At 54.8% G+C, this 26,641-nt stretch overlaps 2 protein-coding genes across 4 annotated transcripts; one reads left to right on the forward strand and one right to left on the reverse strand.

The window, feature by feature from the left end:
* Positions 1 to 26: 26 nt before the first annotated feature.
* On the forward strand, positions 27 to 13,094 carry LOC142063044 (DNA-directed RNA polymerases I and III subunit RPAC2-like). 2 transcript variants are annotated; one of them, XM_075106343.1, is made up of 6 exons: positions 75 to 136; positions 2,664 to 2,838; positions 5,002 to 5,099; positions 6,784 to 6,860; positions 7,936 to 8,018; positions 8,368 to 13,094. In XM_075106343.1, exons 2-6 carry the CDS (start codon positions 2,785 to 2,787, stop codon positions 8,413 to 8,415), a joined length of 360 nt encoding a protein of 119 aa, XP_074962444.1. In that variant the 5' UTR covers positions 75 to 136; positions 2,664 to 2,784; the 3' UTR covers positions 8,416 to 13,094. The 2 variants fall into 2 exon arrangements, with proteins under 2 accessions (XP_074962445.1, XP_074962444.1); XM_075106344.1 differs by lacking the exon at positions 2,664 to 2,838 and having other exon boundaries at positions 27 to 136.
* On the reverse strand, positions 12,531 to 26,052 carry LOC142063042 (endothelin receptor type B-like). 2 transcript variants are annotated; one of them, XM_075106339.1, is made up of 8 exons: positions 25,968 to 26,052; positions 20,996 to 21,523; positions 19,022 to 19,134; positions 18,068 to 18,272; positions 17,223 to 17,372; positions 16,348 to 16,481; positions 15,597 to 15,705; positions 12,531 to 14,709 (listed from the first exon to the last, which is right to left on the reverse strand). In XM_075106339.1, exons 2-8 carry the CDS (start codon positions 21,491 to 21,493, stop codon positions 14,563 to 14,565), a joined length of 1,356 nt encoding a protein of 451 aa, XP_074962440.1. In that variant the 5' UTR covers positions 21,494 to 21,523; positions 25,968 to 26,052; the 3' UTR covers positions 12,531 to 14,562. The 2 variants fall into 2 exon arrangements, with proteins under 2 accessions (XP_074962440.1, XP_074962439.1); XM_075106338.1 differs by lacking the exon at positions 25,968 to 26,052 and adding an exon at positions 25,895 to 25,951.
* Between the last annotated feature and the right edge of the window lie 589 nt (positions 26,053 to 26,641).

Here is a 26,641-nt window from a genome sequence, read left to right on the forward strand (position 1 = left end):
GTTTCCCGCCCGCACCGCCCGCGCGCGGTGCCTGTCGGGAGTCGAGGGGTGCCGCTGCGGCCGCGCGGAGCCTGCCGGGAGTTGTAGTCCGGCGGCCATGGCGGAGGAGGGCGAGAGGAAGGCCGCGCTGGAGACGGTGAGTGAGTGACGGAGGGAGGGAGCGAGGGAGGGCGGCTGCCCGCTGAGGGGGACAGGGACGGGGCAGGGCTCGGCGCGGCTCTCCCCTGGCACCGGCAGCCGAGGCCGCACCGGCGCTTCCCGGGCCTGGCGGGCGCCGGCTCAGTGAGGAACGCTGTTGCGGCGTCGGGATAAATCGCGATAATGAGGGTAGATCCAAGGCAAAAACGCATCCCGGGGCTTCATCGCGGCAGCGGGGCGCGGCACAGGTCGGTTTGCAGGCCGGCCCCGCGCTGCCTTACGGCCCGGCCGTGCGACCCTCGGGCACGGCGCGGCCCCGCACGCCTTTTTCAAGCCCTGAAAGCGCCCGGCCGTGTGTGGCGTGGAGCCGCCGCTCCCTTGCGGTGTCTGCGAGCGGCACGGGGAGGAAAGAGCCGGGGAGACGCGGGAGAGACAGCAGGGACCTGCCTTTTAGTCGAATGTCTGAAAGATTCAGCGTTTGGCCAGCAGGAGCCGGGCAGGGATGGGGCCCCTGTGCTCGGCCCTGGGGAGGCCCCACCTCGAGTGCTGGGCTCAGGTTTGGGCCCCTCGGGACAAGAAGGGCCTTGAGGCGCTGGAGCGTGTCCAGAGAAGGGCAGCGGGGCTGGGGCAGGGTCTGGAGCACAAGTGTGCTGGGGGGCTGCTGAGGGGGCTGGGGGGGTTTAGCCTGGAGAAGGGGGGGCTGAGGGGAGCCCTTCTCGCTCTCTGCAGCTGCCTGAGAGGGGCTGGAGTGAGGGGGGGTCGGTCTCTGCTCCCAAGTCACCAGTGACAGGGCGAGAGGGAACGGCCTCAGGCTGCGTCAGGGGAGGTTTAGGTTGGGTGTGAGGGAAAATGCCTTCCCTGCCAGAGTGGTCAGGCCCTGGCACAGGCTGCCCAGAGAGGTGGGGGAGTCACCAGCCCTGGGGGGGTTCAAAAGACATGTAGCCGTGGCACTTGGGGACATGGTTTAGGAGGCCTGGGGGTGTTGGGTTAGCGGTTGGATGTGATGATCCCAGAGGTCTTTTCCAACCTTAATGATTCTATGAGATTGTCCTATAGGGAACCAAAGCAGCTAGAGGTCGGGCCTAACCTGTTTTAAAACTGCTTAGGACTAACATTTTCTACAACAAGCCTTGCATTTTAAAGATGAATTGTCGAGCCCTGCAGAACACCAGGCCTCGGGCAGCTTTCCCTGTGAGCCGCCGGCCCCAGCAGCGCACCTCACCTCCTCTCTGACACCCGTTTCAGGCTGCAGAGCCCCGCGGCAGCAGCTCTCGGACCCTCTCCCCACCTGCGGTACCCATTGCAGGCGGCAGAAGGCACTAGGTGGCACTGCACTTCATGCTAACAGGGTTGTTGGGCTCTCAGCTGGCAGCTCCACCGAGACACGGTGACAGGGGGAGCTGACACAGGACTGTCGGGTGCTCCCTGCACCGGTCTGTCTGTCTGTCAGTGGAAAACAGGGGGAGCTGAGCTCCAGGGCAGCCACACAGGAGAAACAAGTGGGCTCTGTAAGTCGCCTGGCTTTAAAAGCTGCCTTTGGGGAAGGTTTAATACAATGGTTTTCCATAGACTGTCATTCTACAGCCCCGAAACTTTTCCTAGTGGCACAAAAGACCCTAGAGCCTCTTACCCTGGTTTCTGCTAGTCACCTTCTCCAGGCTCTGTAGATTGTATTCTTCTCCCTAGTTGTGCAAGCCACAGGCTGAAAGCCATGATTGCACCAGGAAGCACAATCCTAATCCTGCAAGTCTGATGTGATGAGTGAAATTGATCTTTGGAGAGCTGCAGCTACTAGAGGGGCTGTTGGCAACAAACTGTGAGGAATGCAGTACCATACAGAAAACAGGAGGACGTGTAGAAAGTGATACTGGCTTACAAAGACCAGCAAAAGACTAAATATTCTGGCACAAAAGACGAGTTATGCATAAACTGCAGCAAGTGCAGGAACAAGTGAGTTGCAGGACTGTTCCCCACCCGCTTCACGTCTAGCTGATCCCATCCATCTCAGTGCTCTGCTAATGTATCCGCCACAGCACTGCCCAGGCACCAAATACTACGTTAAATAATTCATTATCATAAATCACAGCCCCTCTGAGCGGGAGAGCTTCTGGATGATGCGAGATTGCAGCTCTTAGGCTCGTGGAGCTGGTGGAGGAGGAGGGCAGCCAATGCATGGGCAGCTGGGTCGCAGGGGCCGTATCCTGACCTCGCGGGGAGGGTGTAACCCGGATCGTCTTGGGGGAGGTGCAGGCTTTTCCATTTCTGATGTCTCTGAGGGGCTCAAGTGAATTTGATCAATCCTAAAATTGCCTCAGGATCTCATCGGCTTTTCCTGCTGCCTCTACCATAATACAAGGACAATTTGGTAGAGACTAGCAAAGCAGTGTGTAACCAAAGAGGAGAAACTCCAGGCAAACCTAATTCTTTACTCCAGGGCATTAGGGCTTTTTCAGTTTGGTTTTTGTTTTTTTTTTTTTTTTAAAAAAGTTGGCTCATAGGAGAACAAGTTTTCTTGTGATGAATAGTTTGATACCTGGACACCTTGGAGATGAAGCTCAGAAACATGCTGAGAGATTGCAGCCGTCTGCCTCAGGGCACAGACCCGATTGCTGCAGGAACAGGGGAGAGTCTGTCCTTCAGGGGAACATGTCGGTTTTCCTCAGGAGCATCGGACAGCGTCTGTGCCAGACACCTGACCAGGTGGGCCGACGGCTTGATGAGAAGCAGTGAAGCTTATGGTCCTGCTGAGATCCAGAATTGTATCTGTGGACTATCCACAGGGAATAGGACAGAGAAATCAAGTCTCTGTGGAGCAGACAGGTTCAGCACAATGTGTTCCTTACAGCTGCATGAAAGAGCCGTGCTCTGGCTTTCATCTGCCAGACAAATGCACGTGGCCCTCGCGCTGTGCTAGGGGCAGGGGCAGCTTAAATTCATTGGGCTGCTGCTCAGAGGCACTTGCTGCAGCTCCACAAGCTGGCCCAGCCACCGCGCCAGAGATGCGTCCGTCCCTTCCTACACCCACGTGTTCCTTCAGCTCTGGGAAGGAGTCTGAAATTGCTGCAGCTCCCAGCGCTGCCTGTTGAACTCCCCATTATCCTATTTTTCAAATAATTTTTATGCAGCATTTGTAACTGAGCTGTAAATATTTGCTTGCTGTCTGGAAAAGCATCTCTTTGCCCCTGTGTGTGCAGAGCTACACCCGAGCTAAGGTGTTAAGTCCCATCGCGTGACCAAATTGCAGAAGCATCACTGCCCAGTGACCAAAGCTGTGCCTGTCTCATGGAGGTGCAGGGGACGCCTGGGATTTTGGCCCCTGGGCACACTTCTAACCCTGTGACTGGGTTCAGCGGGCAAACTGGGAGCCAGGTGACCTGTCCTGGTATGCGGGTGCCTCCTGAGTTTGTCTGCTCATGTTTGGGCCTGTAATCTTTGGAATAAAAAGAGCTCTTGAGTACGATTGGTGCTAATGATTTTAATAAATACTTCCTTGCAAGGCCTCACGGTAGGAAAGACTGAGGCCAGCAGCTGCTTTTGGGAAGAGGGCACTGGGTCTAGCAAGCGGGAGAGCAGGCAGGGCGTCTCATCCCTGCCACTGGCTGCCTGAGGGACCTGTGGGAAGTCCCTTACGCATTGTCCTTCCACACCAAGGGAAGGCGGTTTTGCCACTTACTGCCTTATTTTAATCACTCAGCAAGACTTACTGCTTTGGTTGTGGATTGCGAGATGCTGGGAGGTGAGGGAGATCCTGTCAGTCAGACATCTGCATTGCACCTTCCCTTCCGCAATAGCTGGTACGCGGGGAGCCTGCCTTTGAGTTGTGCTGCAGGCCTGGGTGATCTCTTCCTCTGCAGAAAACAGTCTGTGCTTTCCTTCTGAATTGGAGAGTCAATTCCCCGTGGCGACCGTACCTGCAGCAGGAGGAGCGGGGCTGCTCAGGGGATACTACTACCCGAGGGGAAACATGAAGGGTTATAAAACCCCTGGAGCAGTTGAGGATTTGGCCACGGGCAGGATGCGAAGAGATCAACGCTTGTCTTAGCCCAGTTCCGCACTTAACCTTGAAACCTCTCTCTGCTGCCGAGAGGGGAAGTGGTTGGGGGCTGTCTGGGCACATCAGGCTCCACGGTGGCTACGCTGAGCCTGGGGAAGGGTCAGAGGCTCAGCAGCCCTCTCACAGCTAAGCAATTAATTAAGCGACTTGTTGGCTTTGGAGAGGATCCCAAACCAGCCTTCTCAGGAAGCGTTAGCTGGTAAGCTCTTTTTGGGTGCCGGAGCCAAAAGCAGCAGGAGGATTAGGGGCTGGCTGCTGGCATTGCAGGGTTCTTTACGTGTGGGGCTCAGCAGCCTGAGGCTCCCCAGGCTCACCCTAAGCATGTGAATTTGGGCTTACAGCTCCTTTTGGTTTTGATCTGGGATAAGATTTCCCTGCTGACAGACAGCATTCCTCCCTGGGGATTTTTTGCCTGTCCCTCTCATTCCTGTCTAACCACGGACTGGTGGCAAGACCTGGGATCTCACCAACCTGAAGAGCCACTCCCAGCTTCTTTCCACCACGGGTCCCAAAGCCACAGCTTGCTTTGGGCTCCTCTTCTCTCCTGTGAAGAGGAATGACGCACAGGCGCTTTGATAACTGGGGAGAGGTTTCTCTGAAGTCTGTAATTCTACAGCTTTCCCCCCTGCTGCGAAGGTGCTCTCGGTCACACTGCAGCACCCGTGGCGCAAGCCACAGAGGTGGCCCAGCCAGACCTACAAGCCCTCCCAGTTAACTCTGGTGAAGCTGAGCACAATAGTTCACCCTGTGGCTGGTGTTTGTTACCTCAGAGCGCCTTACAGCACCTCTTCTTTCCACATTTATGGCAGGTCCAGGCAGATGGGACAGATGGGAACTGCGTCACATTTGTGTTACACGATGAGGACCACACACTCGGCAACTCCCTCCGATACATGGTGATGAAGAAGTAAGTGGAGTCTCTGCGGTGCTTGGCATCACTGAGGGTACCTCTGGCGCCTGCTCTGGCCTTCTCCATACTGATCTGCAGCTCAGGTGTTGCTGGAACAGAGCAAACAATCAGAAACTACCTCTGTGTACACCTGTTAGAGTCTTTATATCACACATGGTACCAAAGGCTCCTTACCTACTACCTCTTTTCACATGATTCGCTTTTAACTTGTGCTCTTAGTGTCAGGGTGCTGAGAGCACTAACAGGCCATAGTGGGCCTGACCAGCCCCACCCGGGGCCTCCACCCACACCCTGCCCATGGGTCCAGGCACCCCATTTAAGCTCAGCTCAGGGCTTTCAGTCCTCCTGAGCTATTTAGGAAGAGTATGGGTCTCTAGCCCAGCCTGGGCTGTGGACTCCATTCACCTGGATGCTGACCCACGCACTGATTTCCTGACCTGACATCAGCCCTTCCTCGTCATTCTACTCCTGCCTGGTGATCACTGGGTAGTGCCTGACCCTCGTTACCCTCACCCAACCTGACACTGACCTGCAGATTGACTTCCTGGCCTGACCTCAGACCTCCCTCGTCCCCACAGACCTTCCCGATGATCTGGACCCTTGGCTGACCCACCCACCCTGCCCCCTCGCTTGGGTGCTGTGGGCTAGCTAGTGAGGCCTCTGGCATGGCAGCTCTCGTGCTGTTCATGGCCCCCAGCTCCCCATCCCTTAGGGAACAGCCAGCCCTCGCTGCTCCTTGATGGTTAGCTGTGGAGGAAATGTCACATCTGACATGTGGAAGACTTCTGAATGTCTTATTTGGCCCTGGGTAAAATGATGTGTGACTCCACGTAAGTACATGTGGTCGCGCGGTATCTATTTTTTTCTGAGACCAGCACTGTCAGAAAAGAGGGTAGGAACAGCCAGTATTAAACAAATTGATCATCTTTCATGCTTGCATGGAGATGCAGGAGTTAATGCTGGAAAGTAATTATCCTGCTGCCCCCATCAAAATATACAAATAGGTTCACCCCAGTTGCCCGATTTTCTCGAACTGGGCAGCGCTGAGGGTTTGCGACGATCTGCTGGTAAGCCTCAGCAGAATTCTGGCAGGAAGTTCAGTGCACCCTCTGAAGTGACAGTTGCATTGCAAATGTCATACGAATTCCTCTGATAAGTCACCATGACAAGAAAAACAGCAGGCTTCTTGCAAAGGGCTGTTCTTTCTGCTGGGTACACAAATGTTCTACCAACCACCTCACCTTACGAAGGTGGATGCCACGTGGCCTGGAGACCACCTCAGGACATCCCTGCAGCACCCTAGACCCATCAGCCTCTTCTGCCCAGCAGAACTGCAACAGGTTTGCATACAGCGAGGTTTCCAAGCGCCCGGGATCCCCTGTTTGAATTCTGCAGGCCTGCCAGTGGGCGGCTGGTGGTGCCGGGATGGTGCCTGTGATCATGCCAGGCATGTCCTTCCCCTGCAAAGCTCCAGCTGCAGCTCAGAGACAGATGGGGGAATGTGAATAGGGTTACACAGGCGGTTTCCCTTCAGCATATCCCTCCCATAAGACCCTCAGTCATTCTAGAAACATGCTGAGCCCCAGCAGGTCTCTGGAGGCTTGAGCCTCTGACTTTCCTGGGATTTGCTGTGGATAGGTGTGGGTTTCACTGCTCTCTTCCCCTCTCTCCTCTCCTGCAGCCCTGACGTGGAGTTCTGCGGCTACTGCATCACGCACCCCTCTGAAAGCAAGATCAACTTCCGGATCCAGACCAGAGGTATGGGTGCGCGCATTTCCTTTGTGTCCGGGGCCTTTTTTGCGTGTGTAATTGCCCCTGCTCATGTCAGATTTCCACCATGAGTCATTGAAATAAAGAAAAACACTTTATTCCCTCTTCTCCGCTAGCCACCTGCAACTGCAGTGCCCTGTTTCTTGGCTGGAGAGGCTGCTCTGAGCCGTTATGCTGCAGCTCTTGTGCTTCCCAGCTGTAGGGCTGAGGCAGCTGAGGCCCGAGGAGCCTTGCCTGGCCCCAGGTGTCTGGGCTGGCTGGCAGCAGGCACCCAGCTCTAGTGCAGGGGTAGGGCAGATAGGCTGCTCTCTGTCACAGGTGATGGGTGCTCCATCTGCCCCTTGATCAGCACGGGGATTGGAAAGCAAAGCCAAAGTGTGCTGGCAGAGAGCTGCAACGAGATAATTTGTCTCTGCTTCTCCTTCTCTGCTGTCTTGCAGCTTTGGTCATCAGGCTCTGCCCAATGCTCTTTTGAAAAGCCTCATCAGTCTGTGCTGTCTTTTGACTTGCCTCCCAGAGAGGACTTTGTTCCCTGATAATAGATAGCACTGAGAGCTCTGAGCCTCCTGCAGTCACTCACTCCCCCCAGCACAGCTACCCCTTCATCTCAGCCCCCTGCCCTCCATCCAGGCCCTGCAGCTTTGTCCGCTGCCTAGAGGGGCGGTGTTATTTCATTCCTTCCTCATAGGACTGTTCCCTTGGGCATCAGATACGTAGAAGCCACTTTCTGGAAACAAGTATCTAGTTTGTGCTTGCTGACTCTTTAATTTCCTAAAACTAATTAGTGCTCGGGCTGTTTGCCTTGCCAAGGGAACCCCTTCCCCATGGGACTGACTGCCGGGTAAGTGTCTGCTCTTCCTGCGCCACCGCACTGTGCTCAGCTCTCAGCCTGCTGGCGGTGGGCGTGTGGGCACGGACCTGGTGTTAAGAGGCTCTCCCCATCACGGGGACTGCCTTTGGGCATGGTGGTAACGGCCGCGCTGCCTTGGAGCAGCGAGGGAGAGGGCTACCAACCCCTCTGGAAGCCACCTCCCACTTCACTAACGCATTTTCTTTCCTGAAGGGGCCCTTCCTGCTGTTGAGCCGTTCCGGAAAGGCCTGAACGACCTGATGGGTGTTTGCCAACACGTGCTCAACACCTTTGAGGTGAGACTATTCCTGAGGAGCTCAGGGGCGTTTTCCATCTCTTGGTCTCAGAGGGGAGAGGAATGGGCTGAGACCTGTGTTGTAGGCACTTCTGACATGAAAATCCTGATAGTTTTTTCAGCCTTTCTCTGCCTGACCTGCGGCACGGCCTGGCTTCCTTTCCCTTGGAGTGACCGTAAAGCTCAGGCACTTCTGAAAGTACCTGGAGCTCTGTCAGAGCTTCTCGGGTCCCTCAGCCTTTCCAGGCACGGGACAGAGAAGTCACAGCCCAGACCAGGGTGGTGGCGCTGTGGTATACGAGTCAGTCACAAACATGCCCTTAACGCGTGTCCTTTGCTCTTGTTTGCAGAGGAGCATGAAGGAATACAGGGCCCAGAGGGAGGAAGAGATGCAGTAGCAGTTGGGGATGGCAGTCCCCATGGATGCGTGTAAGGTCCGTGCGTTACGTTCCCTGTGCCAAGAGTTTGGCTGTTTTTTATGACTGCTTTGATGCAAACCTGTATTTTCTCTAATAATAAAGTTTATGAAATTTGGTGCCGCGGAGGTGACGCTGCGTTCAGCTCAACACAGGTATGGAATATGACAGCTAGAAGGTGGCCCTTTCACTCTTCCATCTTATTTCTTTCCCTCTCCAAGTGCTGTGGCTGTTTCTTGCCCAGGATTTTCAGATTGCAGAGTTTGCAGGTAGTCCGGTGCTCAGAATTAGCCTGCCCCAGAGCCCGCGGGGAGCAGAGGGGTTCAGGGCTGTGTGACATCAAGCTTTTAGAGAGGCAGCGCCTTCTCCCAGTTTAAGTCTTTCTGTTACTGGCACCAGTGCAGCTGACTTCAACCGATAGGGCCAGTCTTCCTTTTTAAACACATCACTGTAAAACGATACTCTGCTCATTTGGGGGCTGAGATGAGTAAAAAATCCACTTGCCTTTTTCATCCCCCTGAAGAAAGCAGACAAAGGCGAGCCCAGGCAGCTCCTCGTGAGCAGGTTTAAAGGGTACAACACTGGAAGCCTGGCCTTGCTCGGCCCCGCTGGCAGCTAGCCAAGCGAGGGCCTTTTTGTCGAGCGTAACGTGGCATGAAATTGCAGGAGTTTCTCTGCTCCGTGCCGGGCGCAGGGTTGTGAACCTTTCCGGTTCGCTCTGCGCAGGGGGGACACCGCTTGTCTCCTCGGTGAAGGTCTGCGGTTACCAAAGGAACCTGCTGACACTCAATTAAGTATTTAGCAGACTTTGCAGACCCCCCGCTGCTTAATAAGAAACACCCAGAGATTTTCCTTTCAAACACCAGCATGTTTTATTAACATACAGAGGAATAAGAGGGAGGATGTAAAGTGTCAGGTTTTTCTCTATGAATTCATTCTTTCAAGTACGAATTGACAGACGTGGTCTCTCTGACAGGCTGGCGGCGGGGTTGTGTTCGCCGGCGTTAGGCCAAGAAGCCAGCTGAGCTCTGCGTTTCATAGCACGGCTCCGTTGCCTCTCAGTTTGCTGCAATGGATTCATCCTGCCCACGCCAACGTGGTCCCGCATCCATAGTGGGTACCTGCTCTGGGTTTGCTTTTGGCTAATCCTGTCTGTTCTGGCTTCACGCTGAAACCCGCGGGTGGCTAAAGCGTGCTTTCACACGGGGATTGCGATGCAGCAGGGGCGCGTGGGGAAGAGGGGCTGCGCCTGGTGGGTGCTGGGGAGTGCTTCACCCCGCTGCGTTGGAGCAAACACAGGCTGGGGGACTTTCTGGTTGGAGAATTCCCCAGCCCAAGCAAGAGGGAGACATAAAAAAGCAGGAAAACATTTTCCCCAGGGCAGTGGGTAAAGGGTGAAGGGGTGAATAAGCCATGAGCTGACTCGTGCACCTGGGTTCAATCTCAGCCCAGGTGTCACGGAGATTATTTATCAGGTCTCAGAAGCCAGCTGGTCGTTGACCTGCTGGTCACTTCCTCCAACATCAGGGGATGCTGTGGGCTGGTTACGTGTTCCCTGAGCTGGGCTGCAAGGACCGCTCTGTTCCTGGACGTGCGCTGCCTGAGGAGCAGGGAAAGGATGAGAGTGCCCGTAACTGTACAGCTCTCCCGTGGGGATGGGCAATAGGAGCTGGCAGCAAGGAGCTGCCTTTGCATTTGCACTTCCATGAGCAGCTAAAATGAGACTGTGCCTGCGTTCCTCCTTTTCTCCTGTTCGTTACTTTCCGTCTGCACTGAAACTTGCTGGTCTTAGTCTTGGTTGTGGCTTAAGGGAGACCTCCTAGGGCTGGGAAAGTGCCGTTTGGATGCCAACACAATGTAAGAGCTTCAAAAGGGTACCATTTCCAGCTGGTAGTTCAGCTCTCTTCTCTCCCTCCCCTCTCACTCTTGGACAAACTTTGTGATGTTGGTTTTCGTGGGAGACATCTGGGAGGAAAACACGAGGGGAAAGCGATACCAAAGGAGGCTGGAGTCACTGTTAAACAGCTGTGCAGCAAGCGATAGCAATGTCCAGAGCTGGGATGAATTCACGGCAGTCTGTTGCAATATTAATAACGTGCAGATCTGACGCTGGTTGGTTTTGAAGCATTTAAGGCTAAAATGTTGATCTGAGCGTAGCTGCTAATGCAGATATGATTAAATCTGCTCCTGGAGCATAAAAAGAGACGTTAGCCACATGGGGCCCAGGAGGTTAAGTAAGGTAAAAGGATTCCCCTGCGTGCTCGTAACTGGTATCTGTCTTGTGAATATTAGCACGTCCTGGCTGTTCTGCCTGTCCCTGGGAGAGGATCGTGCCTCTTCAGCGCTGGGGATGCTGCTCCTTACCGCATTACCAAAGGTCACTGCTGGGAAACCATCAGGATGCTTCGGTCCTCGCTGAAGTGCATGGGAGCTGAGCACTGAAACGTGCGGGTTCCCGTGCGCTGGGCAAGCGTGAGGCGGAAACAGCCCTTGCTCGGCTGCTGGCAGGCACCGCGCTGCAGGGCTGCGTTTGCTCTTGTTTTGGCATGATAAGGCTGACTTTTACCACTCCAGACCAACTTTATTTTGCAGTAAGGAGGGCGGCGACAGCCAGGGACAGCTCTATAGCTTTAAACTCCTACGTTTCTCTTTTTTCTTTGCTATTTCACCTTTTTGACGCTTGTGGCTTCTCTACCAGGAGGACGTGCGGAGCTTGATGCTCTCTCCTGCTTCTTTGAGGCACTGGGTCCATTTTATCTGGCTCATGTGTCCCCAAAGTATTTCAGCCCTCTAGAGAACACTATGGCCGTCCCCTGTGTCCTGGTACAACAAGCTGGTGCCCACATCCCTCCCGGGTCTGGAATGATCTTGTTTCTGACGAAAGCTGCTTCCCCTGACTGCCCGCGGGATCAACTCTGGTTATTTGGTGCTATTTCTTTGCGATTAAGCGCAGCCCTGTGTCTGGTGTCACAGGGTCAGCTTGGAACAAACCCGCTGAAACCCAGCGCCTGGGCCGGCAGAGGGGCCGTGTTTGTGCCGGGGGGGCAGCGATGGACAGGACAGGGGAAGTCACGTTCCCTGTCTGTGTGCGTGCTCATCCTCAGCTTGTGCTCGGTGCTGATTCGGGGCTGAAGCTAGCCCTGCTCCGTGCATCTACTGGCCTTGAATTATCTACTGTGACCCAGACTTATCAGCTTCACCTGGCAGATCTCCAGATCTGGCCCACAGCATCCTCTGCTCGCTAGGGTTGTCAGACTTCTCCAGGTTGTCCAGGCTATAAGGGCACCCACCCAAATCAGCCCCCAGCCAGCAAGTCCCCTGCTTACACAGCATTTCTCACCAATGTGACTCCCACGGTGGGGTCCCCCCGAGTCGGGGCTGTGCTCCAGGCCAGTGCAACGCACTGAGGACCCCGAGGGAGAAAGATGTTGGCTCAACCTGTGCCCAAAGCACCAGCCACTTCAGGTGAGCGGGAGGGGAGCTGTAGCCGTAGGGTCAGAGCGTCCCAGTTGGCACTAGCGCCCTAAATGCTGCCTGTTACGGGACTTCTTTCTCTGACAAGTGATCCAGCGCCTCCATGGGCCTCCCCGTCGCGTGGCCCGACACACAGACCCTTGTTCGAAGCGATGAGAGGTTTGTAATTAGTGGAAAACCCCTGGTGATGCATGTAGCAGCAGATGGAAAGGCCAGCGCACCCCGCCTGTCTCTTCCCCTCCCCGTCCCTTGCAGCTGCCCTGGCACCTCCCGAGCACGCTAGACCCAGAGCTCGCACGAGTTTTAGGGAGCGCCAAGAGAGCGGCAACGGCGGAGGTGTTAGCCTGAAGCGAATCGCTCCGTGGCGGCTGCTCGAGCCCGGCAGGGCCGGCGCGGTGTGCAGGAGAGGGCCAGCCTCGCCCCGGCAGGAGACCGCCACGGAGCCGGGCCGTCAGGAACTGAATTTGCCATAATTTGGGGTAGGGCAGGATCTGCGTGAGACGTTCCGTTAGGCTTGATGTGCCACTGGCTTACCCACTGCTATGTCCCAGGAGCGGTGTGAGGTGTTGATTGGACATCACAGAATCCATTTGCCTGTAAATGTGGACAAATACAGAAATACATAGATTTCAGATTTTTCTTTTTTTTTATAAGTACAATCGTTAAAAAAAAAAAATCCTTCTACGAAGATGTCTGCGCTGGAACATTTCAGTCTTTATCAGTTTTCTCCGTTGACTTTGCCCATCCGCCAACAAGACGCAGCCGGCTCTAGCGCAGAGCACAGCAGCAGTGCTGCGAGGCGAGCCCAGGCAAATCCGCTCTGGTGGGTAGGTAAGTTTATAGAAAACGTGCTGCTCTAGATATTCCTCAGTCCTCCTGTTTTCGTTGAAACCCGTTTGCCTTTCAGAAATGTGATTTGTTGGTAAAACGTTTGCACTTCAGTGAAAGCTAAGCTAAAAAAAAAACCCAACGCCTGGAAAACGTTTTGCTTCAGTTGCAGGTCTTTTCTCCCTTTTTCCTCTCTCTGTTTTTTTCCATGACAAGATGAAAAGAAGAAAGAAAGAGAGAGAGGGAAGAGGGAAGAAGAAACCAACAGCAAAATGACCAAAAACTTGGTAACTAAAACTTTCTCATAGGTTTTCTTAAAGTTTTGGCAAGAGGTGCGAGCGTGATTTTTTTTTTTTTTTTTTTTTTAGAAAAAACATGCTGGAAAAGCACTCAGGGCTTAATTATTTTAAACAGTAAATTTGTGAAAGCTCCTTGCCATATTTCGGTTAGCTCCAGCAGCTGTTTCAGCTGAGATCGGACCTTCCCCGTTGCCTTTTCCACCTTAGTTCGACCATGAGGACGAGCATCTCTCTCCCTTACAGATGGATGAACCTTGGTGTCGTGGTGCTGTGGCCATGACGCACCGGGGACCAGCCCCACTGCCCCGTTGGAGCTCAGCCTTGTTGGCTGGGGGAAGACGAACCAGAGGTATCAAAATGCAGGGCACCCCCTTTGTCCCTTGAGAGCTGTGGTCTTGCAGGCGATCCCCGGCCCAGGAGCCAGCAGCGGGAGGAGGCTGTGGGCTTTACAGCTGCTGAAGGCCGGATGCTTTTCTGGAAGGGCACATCTCCTGGATCCTCTCCCTTGCATCCTATGTCAGGGGGGAGAATCGGCTGCTTCCAGCTTACGCAGGGGGCTGGAAAGGTGCGGGCCGGTTCCTTGGTCCCAGCCTCATCCTGATTTGAGCCATCTCTGCCTTCCCTTTCCGGGGCTTACAAACCCTCCCCTGGCCCCTTGGGCCAGCAACGTGCCTGGCTAGCCAGGAGCTCGCCTGTCCCTGCGGAGGGGGAAGCTGGAGCGGTGCTTTGGCTGGATGCTCCGCCAGCTTCTGCCAAGGACACCTGGTACCCCAAGCTGTGCAGTCACGTGTAATCACTTGTGCCACACAGAGGTGGGGTGAGCATCGCCCCTGCGTGGGGAGCCTGGGGCAGATTTCCCAGGAAAAGGTAAAGAGGAGGGGGTGCTTTTAGGGCTCCCCAGGTCAGGCTGGTCACACAATGACGCCAGGTAACTGCCCATCTCTCCCTGCCACGAACAGGAGGAGATTTCGGGCTGTTGATGGTCTACCAGGCATACATGGTGCCTGGATCTTGTCCTGGCTCTATGCCCGGGGACAAACTGTCCCAGCAACAGTGGGAGATGATAAGGGACGTTATCAAAGCTTTTCTCTGGCTTTTTCAGATGGAAATTGTCACTCACGGTCCTCTCCCTCTCCACCTCATCCCACAGCCATCTCAAAGTGACCACATCTCAACCTTCCTTCCCTTTTCACCACATCTCCCCACCCCACCTTTCCACCCGAGACAAAGGGCCGTAAGTCACTTGGTTTTCCTGCAGGAAATGAAGAATCCTACAAGGATCTGAATCCCCTTCCCCCTCCTCCAGAGGCGACTCGGACCGGAGGACGGATCAGCGTGGTTCGGTGGCTGTGTTCAGAGCTAGTCCCAGGGGTCCACGAAATGCTGCAGCTCCTTCCAGGTGGGTTACGACACAAAGGCAAAAACGGCTCGGGCCCAGCCGGGAAACGGCTGCGTGAGAGAAATGGAGGGGTGCTGCCGTCTTGGCACAGTGCCTTCTCCTCTCGGCCCCGCAGGTGCCACGGCCTTGCTAAGAGCTGTACTTGTTACTCAAGCGGGAGCTGCTCCGGTCCAGCCCAAGCTCCTGCCCGTTGGCTTTCCACTTCCCAACATAGCCCTTGTCGTCTGTTGGTGTGATGCTCAGGGCCGGTCTCTGGCACCAACAGCACAGGCAGGACTGCGAGGAGACAAGAGGGTGGAGAAGGCAGTTACGGGCGTGGGTTATAAGGTGAAAGAGGAGGAAATATTCCCTTACTGATGTTGGCAAGTCAACCTGCACAGTGCCAGGCTGAGAAACGCAGCGTTTCTGAGCCTCGCTGTCCCGCAGATCTGCTGGGAGCAGGTTTTTCAAGACAGGGCTGGCGTGGATTGCAAATGAAGGTACCAAAATCCTGGGTACCTTCTGCAGTTGTCCTTGGGGGACAGAAAATACAGATAATGCTTAGCTGGGCTCAACTCTTTTTGCCACAGCAGCTGGGAGGTGATTGCCATCCTATCCCATCCCATCCCATCCCATCCCATCCCCTTCCTTTCTCAGGGCTCCACTACTCTGGAAAATTTATCTCTGCATATCTTGGGCTCAAAGTTTAAAGTAGCCCCAGGCCCTGGTGTAACGGCTTATCAGGATGCTTCTGATCCAGAACTGCAGGGATTTTTTTGGCTTGTCTAGGTCCTGCACTGGCAAAAGCCTCCCCATGGCGGGGCAGCGAGTATCTGAAGCTGGGAAGAGAGGCCCGTAGCAGGGGAAAAATCTGGGAGGGAAATATGATCCGTATATGAGCAAATAGGGGAATCCTGTGGGCTGCTGGCAGCCCCAGCGTGTCCCTGACGGGGCACCTGTCTGGGAGCCAGGAGCTGTGAGGTCCAGACCTGTCCCTGCCGCTGCTGGCTGGGTTTGTTTGCCAAACCATCCTCCACCTTTCCCCTCATCTTGTAAGTACCCGAGTCCGCGGCAATGGGGGTGCTCCTGGCTGCACCGTGCCTGGTCTGCAGGAGCCTGTGCCCCCGGGGCCGGCGTCTGGGAACGGTCACCGTAGCCAGGAGCTCTGGAAGGCTCAACCCTACCTGGAAGCAGTTCTTGAATTTCCGGCTGACGAAGTAAAGAGCCACAGGGTTGATGCAGGAGTTGAGGGAGGCCATGTTGATCCCAAAGTAATCCATCACTAGGAGGAAACTGAGAGAGGAGGGGAGAGAAGAGGGTGGATGTATTGGAAGGTCGCTGAGCAGAGAACTGAGGGAGGGTTTCCAAACTGCCTGGCCTGGGAACCTGCCTCTGTGGAGGGGCAGTGACAGCATATTGGGGAGCACAAAACAGTCCCTCCTGCAGTTGGGCAATTGCCCGACAGTTTTCCTTGCGAGGAGCGTTTCCTGAGGAGACCAAAAGCAGGACATCTGATTTCCCCTGCTGACTTTGATGTTCTCAAACTCAAGCACAGTAACAGTGTCTGGCCTGAACTGGATTTTGGCGTGATGGGTGAAGAGGAGAGGGGAGGACAGACACCTGCCAAGTGGCAGAAAGTGTGCGCAGCCCTCAGACGTGATGCAGTCCCGTTAGCCCTGCAGGGAATGTTTCTCTGCCCAGGAGACCTCTTTAACCCATAGCTTTATAGACACATTTTGAAATTTAATTTCTCCTGTTCTTATGCTCCCCCACGCCCTTGCTCTGTGCCTATCAGGAGAGCAATGCCATCCAGAAAGGAGCTATTGAAACGAGGTGTTTGGAAGGTAACTCCGCCAGCCTGCAGCGAGCCCAGCAGAGCCTCTGCCCGTGCCCGCAGGGGCTCCCAGCACGGTGCCTTCCTGCCGATGCCCCTACCTGAGCAGTTCACATCTGTTGGCGTCCGTCTGGTCATAGATGGTCTTTTTGAGGATGCGGCTCAGGTGGAGCGGCAGCCAGCAGAGGGCAAAGATCACCACGAGGCAGAACACAGTCTTGGCCACCTCCCGGCGCTGCGAAGAGAAGGTGGGCGGGAGAGAAGGGAAGGTCTGGCTGAGTATTGGAGAGCGGGTGGAGCAAAGCACCGTCTACCCGTGCTGAGTAAGGGCCCTTCAAGTCATTTCTGTGACACCCTCCTGAGTCCAAAGCACAACCTGCAGGTCCCAACTCCTGCATCACGAGGAGGACTCTGAGCTCCAGGCTGCAGAAGCGGGTGGGGTACCAGCAGCACAGCATGGACCAGAGTCCTTCACGTCCCTTCCCACCATTGCTCCTGGTGACTTCGCTGGGGTGATGTTCCCTGGGATACGGGAGCCTCATCCATCCACCTGTCACACTATACGATCGTGGCAACTGGCTGGTCTGCAAAGTGTGGGAGGGGACGGTAAACTATTCCTTTCCGTGCATGCCTCGTCTGTGATGCGGTACATTCAGCATTTGGTCCGGTTTGGTGGGATCTGGGCTGGCACAGCACCGCCAGAGATAAACAGCCATAAGAAACTGAAAATCAAGCTGGTCCACGGCCATAAGGCCAGTGGTTTGGGTTGTCTCTGAGGCTGGAGATTGTAGAGCTGCAGGTCCACCTCCATGGTTTAATCCATGCATCTGCATCAGTGTGCCAATATCTGTTGGCGACTGTGAGGCAATGTCAGCTCATACGTGTCCTTTACAGGACAGGTACATGTTCTCCCCTTCTACCGTGCTCCCTCCCCTTTTGGGAAACACCAGAGTTTCTGCCCTCCTGGTTTTCTTACCCGTTTCATGTGGTCATTCAGAGCAATCCTCATGCCATTTCTCTTGCTCAACATCTTGCATGACATGAGGGTGTAGAAGATGCCAGTGCATACCAAGGGGAGGCAGAAATAGAAGCCGAAAAGCCACCAGTCCTTCACATCACGGTAGAACTGCATGCAAAAGAAAGAGCAGCTGGAAACTGGGCAAAGAGGGAGGGTAACTGGGGCGTGAACTGACCCTGTCCCTGGCAGCGATGCTGTTTCAGACATTTCTGATGTGTGGAAGTGTAACAGCTCCTGTGCTAAGTGCGCGTGGGATTATCTTCCCCGGAGGCTGGTGCATGTTTAACCTAAAGTAAAGGCTGGTTGACATCTGGCTGCCAGGCTGATCTAGCACTCTTGTGCAGGGAACAGCTGCAAGGAGCTCATCTGGCAGACACGGTGGGATAAGTTCTGAGGCTTTGAAAGGGTCTTCGTTCCCTTGCTCACCCTCAGCTGACCCTGTGATAAAGGTTACACATGCAGACTGGTTGCGGAGGCTCTCTTTGGCCTGCTGGGACAGCGTTGCATGTTCTGAGGCTTCCCGAGATGCGTCATGACCTTTTGATGTGGATGGTGAAGATACGACACAGCTTAAAGACCAGCTGCCTGTTTTCTGGCCCCCCATTCAAAGCAAGTCTGCCCCACGTCACTACAATGCTGGGTGTTCTGTGCTTTGTCTGATTCTGCTCTCTCTGTGATCACCCTAATGGCTAGAAGAAGACATCTACAGAAGCATCTAGCCCTCCAATCAAGGGGGGAGGATGCCCTGGTTGCTGTGTCTCCCTCTCCCTCGCTGTGCAGCCAGGGTGGGACAGAGTACATACCATCATGAAGCTGGATTTCTGTTCGGAGGCAAGCATGCACACCCACAGGTGTCGTTCCCAGTAGCTGAGCTCCACCATGTCAAAGGCTATAGCTTCGGGGACTGCAAGCACGATGGCCACCGCCCAGATCAGCGTCACCTCCACGGCCTTCCACATGGGGATTCCTATCCCCTGGATCCGACTCCAGGACGCCACTGCTCGGTACCTGCCCAACACGTGGGAACGCAACAGGAGCAGGTCGGAGTGAGAAAAGCAACCGTCAGGACGGGGCCGAGAAGGTGCAGATTGGAGTTGTCCCCAGAAGCCCTTTCCCTTACGCCTTCCTCCACCCCTGAACCTTCCCCTTCAGTGGAATGGGAAAGGTCTGAAGCAGGGGCTCAGTGGATGAAAGTGATGGTAGCTATCCCTGGCCATCGTCTACTTGCCGTTGGGGAGGTGCCACCCTTCCCCACCACTCCAGCAGTTGGTCCAGCACATCATGATCCTCTCCTTTACCTTTTCCAGCAGGATTTAAACTCTGTCACCAGAGTCAGTTCCTGTTGGATTTCAGCTCTACACGACAGACAGCACCCTGTCCCCGTCTCTGAGTTTGGCCTGGGACCAAGCCGCCCCACAGGCTGCCATTTGGTCACAGTGAAGGGACATGCTATAGGCACATATGGGCAGTTTTAGAATCACAGAATCATAGAAAGTCCTGAGTTTGGAGGGGCCATCGAGCCCAGCTCCTGTCCCTGCCCAGGACAGCCCCAAATTCACACCGTGTCTCTGAGGGCCTTGTCCAAGTGCTTCTGGAATATCGCCAGGCTGGTGCCGTGATGCCTCCCTGGGGAGCCTGTTCCAGGGCTCCACCACCCTCTCCTAATGCCCAGCCTAACCCTCCCCTGGCACATCTCCCTGCCATTCCCTCGGGTCCTGTCGCTGGTCACTAGTGCAGCTGTAGAAATTGTTTCTTACCTGTCGATGCTGAGAGCACAAAGGCTGAGGACCGTGATGCCCACTGAGGCCTTCTGGATGAAGGGGACCAGCTTGCAGACCTGCACGCCAAAGGGCCAGTCCTTTGCCAAGAGCTGGGGAAGAACCACAGGGTTAACAGGCCGCTTTGGGAAAGCGTGTCCGGCTTCCCGTAATAGCGGGTGGTTACCCACAAGGTGCAAGAAGCCCACAAAGAGCAGCCGAAAGCACTCTGAGGTTACCTCTGCTGGGATTACACGGTCTGTGCTCTCCGGTACTTTGTGTTGTACTGGGAACCATTTGTTTCCCCAAGGGCTTATTATGACATGAGTTGATGGAAGGATGGTCCAGACACCAGGTCGTGACTCCAGACCATGGGTGGTTTTGAATGGATCTGAATCCTAAACACCACAATGGGCTTTGGGCCACTTTCAGAGGGAAAGTGGGTGTCATTCTCTGAAACAGCCAAAATCCAGCAAGGACAGCTTCTTTCAGGTGGCTTTCAAAGCCGTGTAGTCTTAAGCCCTTACCATACTCTAAGCCTCTACCACACCTAGACTCCTTATAGAACACATTCACTGTGGCCCCAAGCTCAGCTGCGGCAAGCAGAGGGTATCGATGGGGACAAGATGCCCTGAAGGCAGGAGAAATCCAGGCCACTCACTCGTGAGGATGCGAGCGAGCCCAGGTTCCCAGCCCCTATATCCCCATGACACCTGGAGCCCATCCTAAGGTTACCCCTGTTCAGAACTGCCTGCCCCGTGCAAGCTCTTTAGTTCAGCCTCAGCATCAAGAAGCTCTCCTGGAAATCGGAGTCTCAGGCGAAGGCAAGCGACCAACCCTACCCTTTCCTTTGGTCTGCAGACCTGGGTAGTCCACCCATCTCATCTGCCACCGTGTCCTGAGCAAGACACACCGTGAGGGAACTGGCCTACTCTTAGGACCAGGTTGCTCATAGTCAGCTCGGGCTTCTCAAACAAGCAACAATTCCCCCTCCAGGAGGTGGCTGGAAGGGCGAGGTGCAGACGGGAGAGGGGTTGCTCAGGTGGCCTAGGGAAATCCTGAACATTAGTCAGGAAACACCAGTGTAGATGTGGCCAGAGCAGGGAGTCCCAGCTCTGGAGATTTGACCCAGTTTTCTAGTTACGAGACAAGCAACACCAGTACAAGACGCCATCCTTAGACTGGACAAAATATCTTGACTTTTCTTTGTGTTGGCTGCAGACTGTGGTAGTTGCAGCTCCAAGAGATGGCCAAGTGTGTCTCCAAGCCAGCAGCTCGTGTTAACAGGAGGTGTCCTGTGGATGAGGTCTTTGGTCTAAGCCATGAACTCTGCACAAAGCCCATTGCGACCCCAGTTCTTGGCTGACCAGGACACAGAGCTGGGTATTGAGCTGTGACTTGACTGGTTTATCTGCCAGCTTTCCTCAGTGAGGTCATTCCTACAGCCTCCGTCTGGTCCCACATCCCCTTTTTTTATGATACGTAGAACCTTCCTACAACAGAGTTGTGAAATGTGGCAGAACTGGGCAAACAGCTCCTGAAGGGAAGGGCTGTCAGACCCATGCCCTCACAGTCCTGTTGTATAAGCCTTGTTTCTTTGGGAAGCCAGGCTTAAACCAGCCCAAGCACCCCGATATTGTGATATAAACACGACAGACGGACTCTGCAGTCCAGATCCCCCGAAGTGGAGAAGCGTTTGCATCCCATGGAGGCAGGTCTGCCAGATATTGTGCTGTTGCTGTCACCCTGTTCTTGTTAAACATGCATTACACGACCCAAACCCTTTCCCTGGCCAAAGGGTGCATTTCCCATTAAGTGTGGCAAAAGCGGGATTAAAATGTAAATCTTCCCTGCCTTGGTTTTGACTGGGGACAAATATTGGAGGGGCCTTGCTGTTCAGGTTTTCGAGGTGGGAGCAGACACCGTCCCTGCACTCGCCAGGCTGCCGCAGCCCTCCTGCCACATGGAGCCTACCTTATATACGTTGATGGGCAGAGCAATGAGGATGTAGAGAAGGTCTCCGAGCGCCAAGCTAGCAATGAGGACATTTGGCCCATTCCTCATGCACTTGTTCTTGTAAATGATCCTCAGGAGCGTGGAGTTCCCGATGATACCTACTATGAAGATGGTGCAGGACACGATGGTGTTGATGTACTTGAAGATGTGTCTGATATCTGCAGGCTTCACACAAACGGGCAGCAGGGGTGGCTCGGAGCTGGTGCTCCTGGGGAGGCTCTCCGAGTGGTTCAACAGCTTGGCATCCTGGAACAGGCTTGCCTGGACCAGACTGTAAGCCTGCTCCTGGCTGAGCACCTCAAAGGGGACCGTGCTCTCCTGGAAAGCCCTTGGGGTCTGGCCGTGTGCCCCAGAGAAGAGGCAAGTCAGGAAAATGGCTAGAGCGGTGGGAGCAGAGATTCTCGCCATGGAGGACTGAACGGCAAGGCTGGGTGCAGAAGTCCTCGCAGCGCCCATGGGACGTCCTTGCTCGGGTCTTGGCTGGACCTGCAGATGGAGAAAGGGACAAAGGAGAGAAATCGGTTGGCAGAGGAAGGAGGACCAAGATGAGACTGAATGAAAGCTGTTGCCGGAGAAAGTCCATCGTCACAGACTAGATCCCATCTGGTCAAAGCAGCTGACCCCTGTGGCTGGGAGTCTTTGCTGCTAAAATTAAACATGCCTGTTCAGAAATAGAAACTAAAAGGAAAACAGGCAGTCTCTTCTGCCTCTTACACAGTGTTTCAGCAAAGGAGGGCACCTGCCTCTTCTAAATAGGTGTGTTGAGTCAGCTATTGCACCTTCTGAGGTTGGTGGTGCTGCTCACCCAGCCAATCTGACTTTGCTGCCCAGCACCGCCTTTCATGCCCACCCCACATGTCTCATTCAGCTTCTGACTGTGTGGAATAGCGGTTTTGGGTCGCCTGCCCTGTCGACACGTGCACACCTGGGCGATGCTGCAAGCCCAACATCCCGCTCTTCAGCCGATCCCGTGTCTGCCGTACGCCAGCTTTCCGGGCAAAGCGAAAAGGCTCAGCACAGTCTTGCTGGGAGCCACGATGGGAAAATACTACCAGGGTTTTTCCAGAAACGCTGTATCGATAACTGACATCTTATTCCAATTTATGTGCGAGCAGAACGGCCCCCCCTCCCCCATCCTTATCGTCGTTCATTGAACCACTTCCTTGCCAAATCCACTGCGCCCGTTCAGCTCAATGCTCACTGACATAAATCTCCCTGTGCTGTTTGCCGTTTTGACTGCTGAGCACAGTAAAAGGCCCCTCCAGCTCACCAAGGCTGGAGCACTGCTAATAAATATCCGCAGAGTGGGTTCTGCTTTGCAAATCTCAGACGTTTTCAGGCAGGACTAGCCAAGCTGCTGCTCCACAGCCGCATGAGAAAGCTGAGGGTGGCTGTAGCACTGGCCTGGCATGATGTGAGTTTGTGGAAGGGGCTTCTGGATGATCCAGGTGTGGCCGCCAGTGGGAAGTGAGCCCAGAGAGGGAGTGGAAGATGTCAGTGCCCTGTCAGTCTGTGCCCCAGCACCGTCTGTGCCCCAGACAGGGACAGAGCTTGGGTCTCCGGGTTTGAGTGGGTGACAAACTATGAAACTATACAGCTTTGAGGGAAGGAAAAATTGCTGTGCCTAGACTGGAAACCTTTTTGGACTTCCCTGGGATGTGCTGTGCTCCAGGGAAGCCAGTTAGGCAGAGATCGGGGGGCCTGCCTGGGATTAGAGATGGGACTTCAGTCTCAGTCTGACTCCACTAGGCAGAGTTGGGATCTGAGCCCAAACCAGCCCAAATCAAACGCCAGGGATCTGCTCCCCAGGGCCGTTCAGCCAGGGCACTCCCGGGCTGTAGCACAGTTCCCCCTGCCCGGGACCGGGGGGACGCCAGGCCCAGCAATGCATGTGTGCTGGGAGCCTGCTGCTCCCGCCCTGGGAAGGCACGGCCAAGGCAGCCTTGAGTCCTGCTAGGTACAACCGTAGCTTCTCTAGATACAGCTCTGCGTTCCTCACGTGTCGGGGCTGAGGCCAGGCTTTGCAGAAACATCTGTGCCTTTCTATTGTTTGGAAGACTCCAAGCGTAATCAGCATGAAGTTAGACTCTTTCCCAACAAACCAGCCTAGCCAGACTTAGGCTTTTCTCAGTTTCACCTTATTGCTTTTGCCAGAAAATCTAAATCAGGCTCATCTCTTCCTCACCCTCTTACGTCCTTTGGTCAGGTCCTTAGGACTTTAAACTATAAACAGTTAGGAAGAAGCCTAAAATTTATTCCCAGTTACGTGTCAAATATAGGCAAGAAAATATCCAAATCCCTCCAATCGCAGTTTAGACCTCATGAACTAGAGAGTTTTCAGTTCTGTTAAAACAACCAGATTGTAAAGATGTTTCTTTTCTAGTTTGAATCCTTATATCCATATAATCCATATAACGGCACCTTAGATATGTTTCACCACAGGAAAGTTAAGCATGCTTCTATCTGCTAAAATATTCATGCCTGTTGCTTAGCAATCTTGTGCATTCCCTGTGCCTTTTATCTTTGCGGACTCAAACAGCTTTACAAACTTATCTTCCAGATAAGCCGCTTTGGTGTGAGCCAGAACAGGAACTACGCAGTTATCTGCCTGCCTCTGCCTGGAAAAAATAAAGAAAAGGCAGTTTTCAATGACCTGAAGAGCATTTAGAGAAGATTCTCAATATGATGGTTGGGAAACAACCCTTGTCTGGCTCTCGGGGGTACGTAGGTTTCCTGTCACTGAGGGGTACCTGCAGGTGAACGTGCTCTGAAAACTGGGGAAATCCTCAGCCCGTACTGTCCCTTCTGCATGGGCAGAGCTAATCCCTAAGGAGGGGATGGTGGGATGTGGCGTGGTATAAAATACTGTGGGAAGGGACTAAGCCATGCAGCAGAGTAGCTGGTTATTAGGGGGCCCAGACTAGGAGGAGCCTCCTTCCGCAAAGCACCCTTTGGAGATACAGAGGTCGAAGCTGAGGACTCATAACGTTGTCACCAGCCAGTGTGTGGAGAGGAACGTTCCCACCTGCTTGCTGGAATAACCTTGGTCCTTGGTGGCTACAAAAGCCCTGGTACCTCCCTGGTCTCAGCACATCCTTTATCCCTGGTTGCCAAGTCTGGGACCAGAGAAACTTCTCCAACACCACCTTCTTCCTGATTTACCTGAGCATCTGCTCCGGCTGCTGTCCTGGAGACAGCTCACCAGGGTGGACTTTGCTCTGACCTGTTCTGGTGTTCTCAGCCGTGACTCCTGCTCAGGTGCCGGGCACCCGGCTATGTTGGGAGGCGGGGGGAGAACAGAAGGGAGAGAATGGATGGATAACCTGAAGGAGCACAAACCTGACTTGGAGACCTGCGTGCAAATCCCTGCTCTGACATGGGGCAGGGTCTTCAGCCTGCACCCTCGCTATGGCCCTCAGCGCTCCATCCTGCCCCAAGCTACACCAGGGGCAGCTGCCTGGTGGGTGAGTGCCGTGACCGATGCCCTCCTCTCCTCCCCACTATGCCCACAGGATTGGGGCTCATAGGATAGGGCAGACCCAGCTCAGAATTCCTGCCTGGGATCCTGGAGGGTCTGGGCAGCTCATGGGGGAGCAGATCTGGATGGCACAGACAAATATCTGCCACTCAGGGCTGTCTGGGGGCTTGGAGAAAGACGGTGGCTCCTCGAGTCAGCCCCTGGCAGAGGGGTACCAGAGCATCCCTGGAAAGTTGTGTGCTGGGCCCTCTGCGGCAGCGGGTGGCTCCTGTCTGCCCCCCCGCCGGACGACTGCGGAGCCTGGCGTGGCTGCGCAGCCCCCGGGTGTTTGGCAGGAGAGCTCATGTGAGTAAGTATCACAGGACACGGCTCACGGGACGCTGCCCGTCCCCTCCACAGCACGGCTGCAAAGCATGGAGTTAAAAAAAGCACTTCTCCCTCATCTGGCATTAAAATGCGGCAATTTAGTAAAAGAAAAGCATTGTTTTCTCCTGTTCAACAGCTTATTTACTTCTTGCCCACTGTGCTGCCTCTCACATCTCAGAGTGCCTGAAAGCATAACCCTTTCTCACGTGTGGGGGAAACTGAGGCACGGGAGCATCAAGAAGCATCGGTGCCCAGCAGAAGTGAAGCCAAAGCCAGCATTGCTTGACCCCAAATCCTCTGAGCTTTGTTCATGTTGCTGAGCTGGGGTGCCTGGAGGAGCCATCCCCGTCCCACCTGCCCAGCTGGGGCTCTTCTGGTAGCAAATAGCTTAGAGACCTGGAAGTGGAGATGCCCTTTGTGCTACGCTGAGTCCAAATCGCAGCTGAAACCATGACGTGGGCATCAGAGAATGATTCCCAGAGAGGAGACAGGACTGAAAACCACTGCCCTAACCCTGCGCAGCCCGCTCCCGCCTGGGCCGCGGGGCTCAGGACTCCGCTTGCCTGGGAGCCCAGGATTGCTGACCACCTCCCCGGCGGCACCCTCGTCTCCAGCCAGCCTCTGCAGCCAGGGCGCGCTGCCGGCTGTCCTGCCTGTAGCAGGGCAGGCTGCCTTCGAGAGCGGCTCCACGTGTGCTCTCCTGCCAGACTAACCTTGCCAAGCGCAAAACAAACCTTTCCCGCAGATAAACATCTCCTGCAGCAAAAATGCCATGGGTGAGGGAAAGGGGGGAGAAAGGCAGATGATAACACCACATCCCCAGCTGTTTCCCTGACCTGAACCCAGCCTGGTCCACAAGCGGAGAGACCTTCCCCGTGCAGGTGTGCTGGATTTCTTCTCCTGTGCCCTCTCCCTGCCCAGCTGGTAGACCTTGCGCGGGCACCGTGGTCCCTTCAACACCTCCCCCAGGGTGGCGGCGGGTGGGGGGATCCGAAAGACGTGCAAAAACTCACCCCGAAGGAGGAAATCATCTTGTTTGCAAATTAGTGCATGGAACGGCAAAGCTTTTCGCTGGAGTTAAGTTACCTTCCTCGTAACCGCGAACTTCGGATGCTCCTGGGATCAGTTTCTTTCCCTCCACCAGCTCCTTCCCACTGCACGGGCAGCTGGGCATGTCCTGCAGGCCCTGGGAGAACCGCAGCGTTGTAGATCCTGGAGTTTGCTTTTGTGGGGGGGCTCGTGCTCAGGGGAATGTTTGTTCCCTCTCGCGACTTGCTGAGGTCCCTCTGACCAGAGCGGTGGGTTATATAGAAAATCACAGGGCTCCCCCTGAGCACAGCCCCTGCAACCAATAGGCGAAGCGCAGGACAGGGATGTAGGAGGAGGGTGAAGCAGGAGAAACGCGGGACAGCTCTGTGAAGGAGATGAAAATAATAAACAAATAAAGCTCGAGGCGGAGGGAGGGAGCTGGGGGAAGGCCACTGACCGCAGAGAGAGTGCCTGTGTGGCATGCTGTAGTGACGGGCTCAGAGGAGCCCCATGGCAGCGCGTTGGTGAAGGAAGCTGCAGCCCTGGGCGCCTCTGGGGAAAAGAGACCTTCTCTGCCCAGGGTGTGTGAAGCCGGCTGCTCCACCTGGAGCTTGTGAGGAAATGTTCAGGAGCAAGATGGGTACTGCAGGCGAGGCAGGGGGGATCGGGGGCAAGATGGGTACTGCAGGCGAGGCAGGGGGGATCGGGGGCAAGATGAGTACTGCAGGCGA

This window comes from Phalacrocorax aristotelis, chromosome 11 (assembly GCF_949628215.1).
Source record: "Phalacrocorax aristotelis chromosome 11, bGulAri2.1, whole genome shotgun sequence".
In the NCBI taxonomy this organism is placed as follows: Eukaryota; Metazoa; Chordata; class Aves; order Suliformes; family Phalacrocoracidae; genus Phalacrocorax; species Phalacrocorax aristotelis.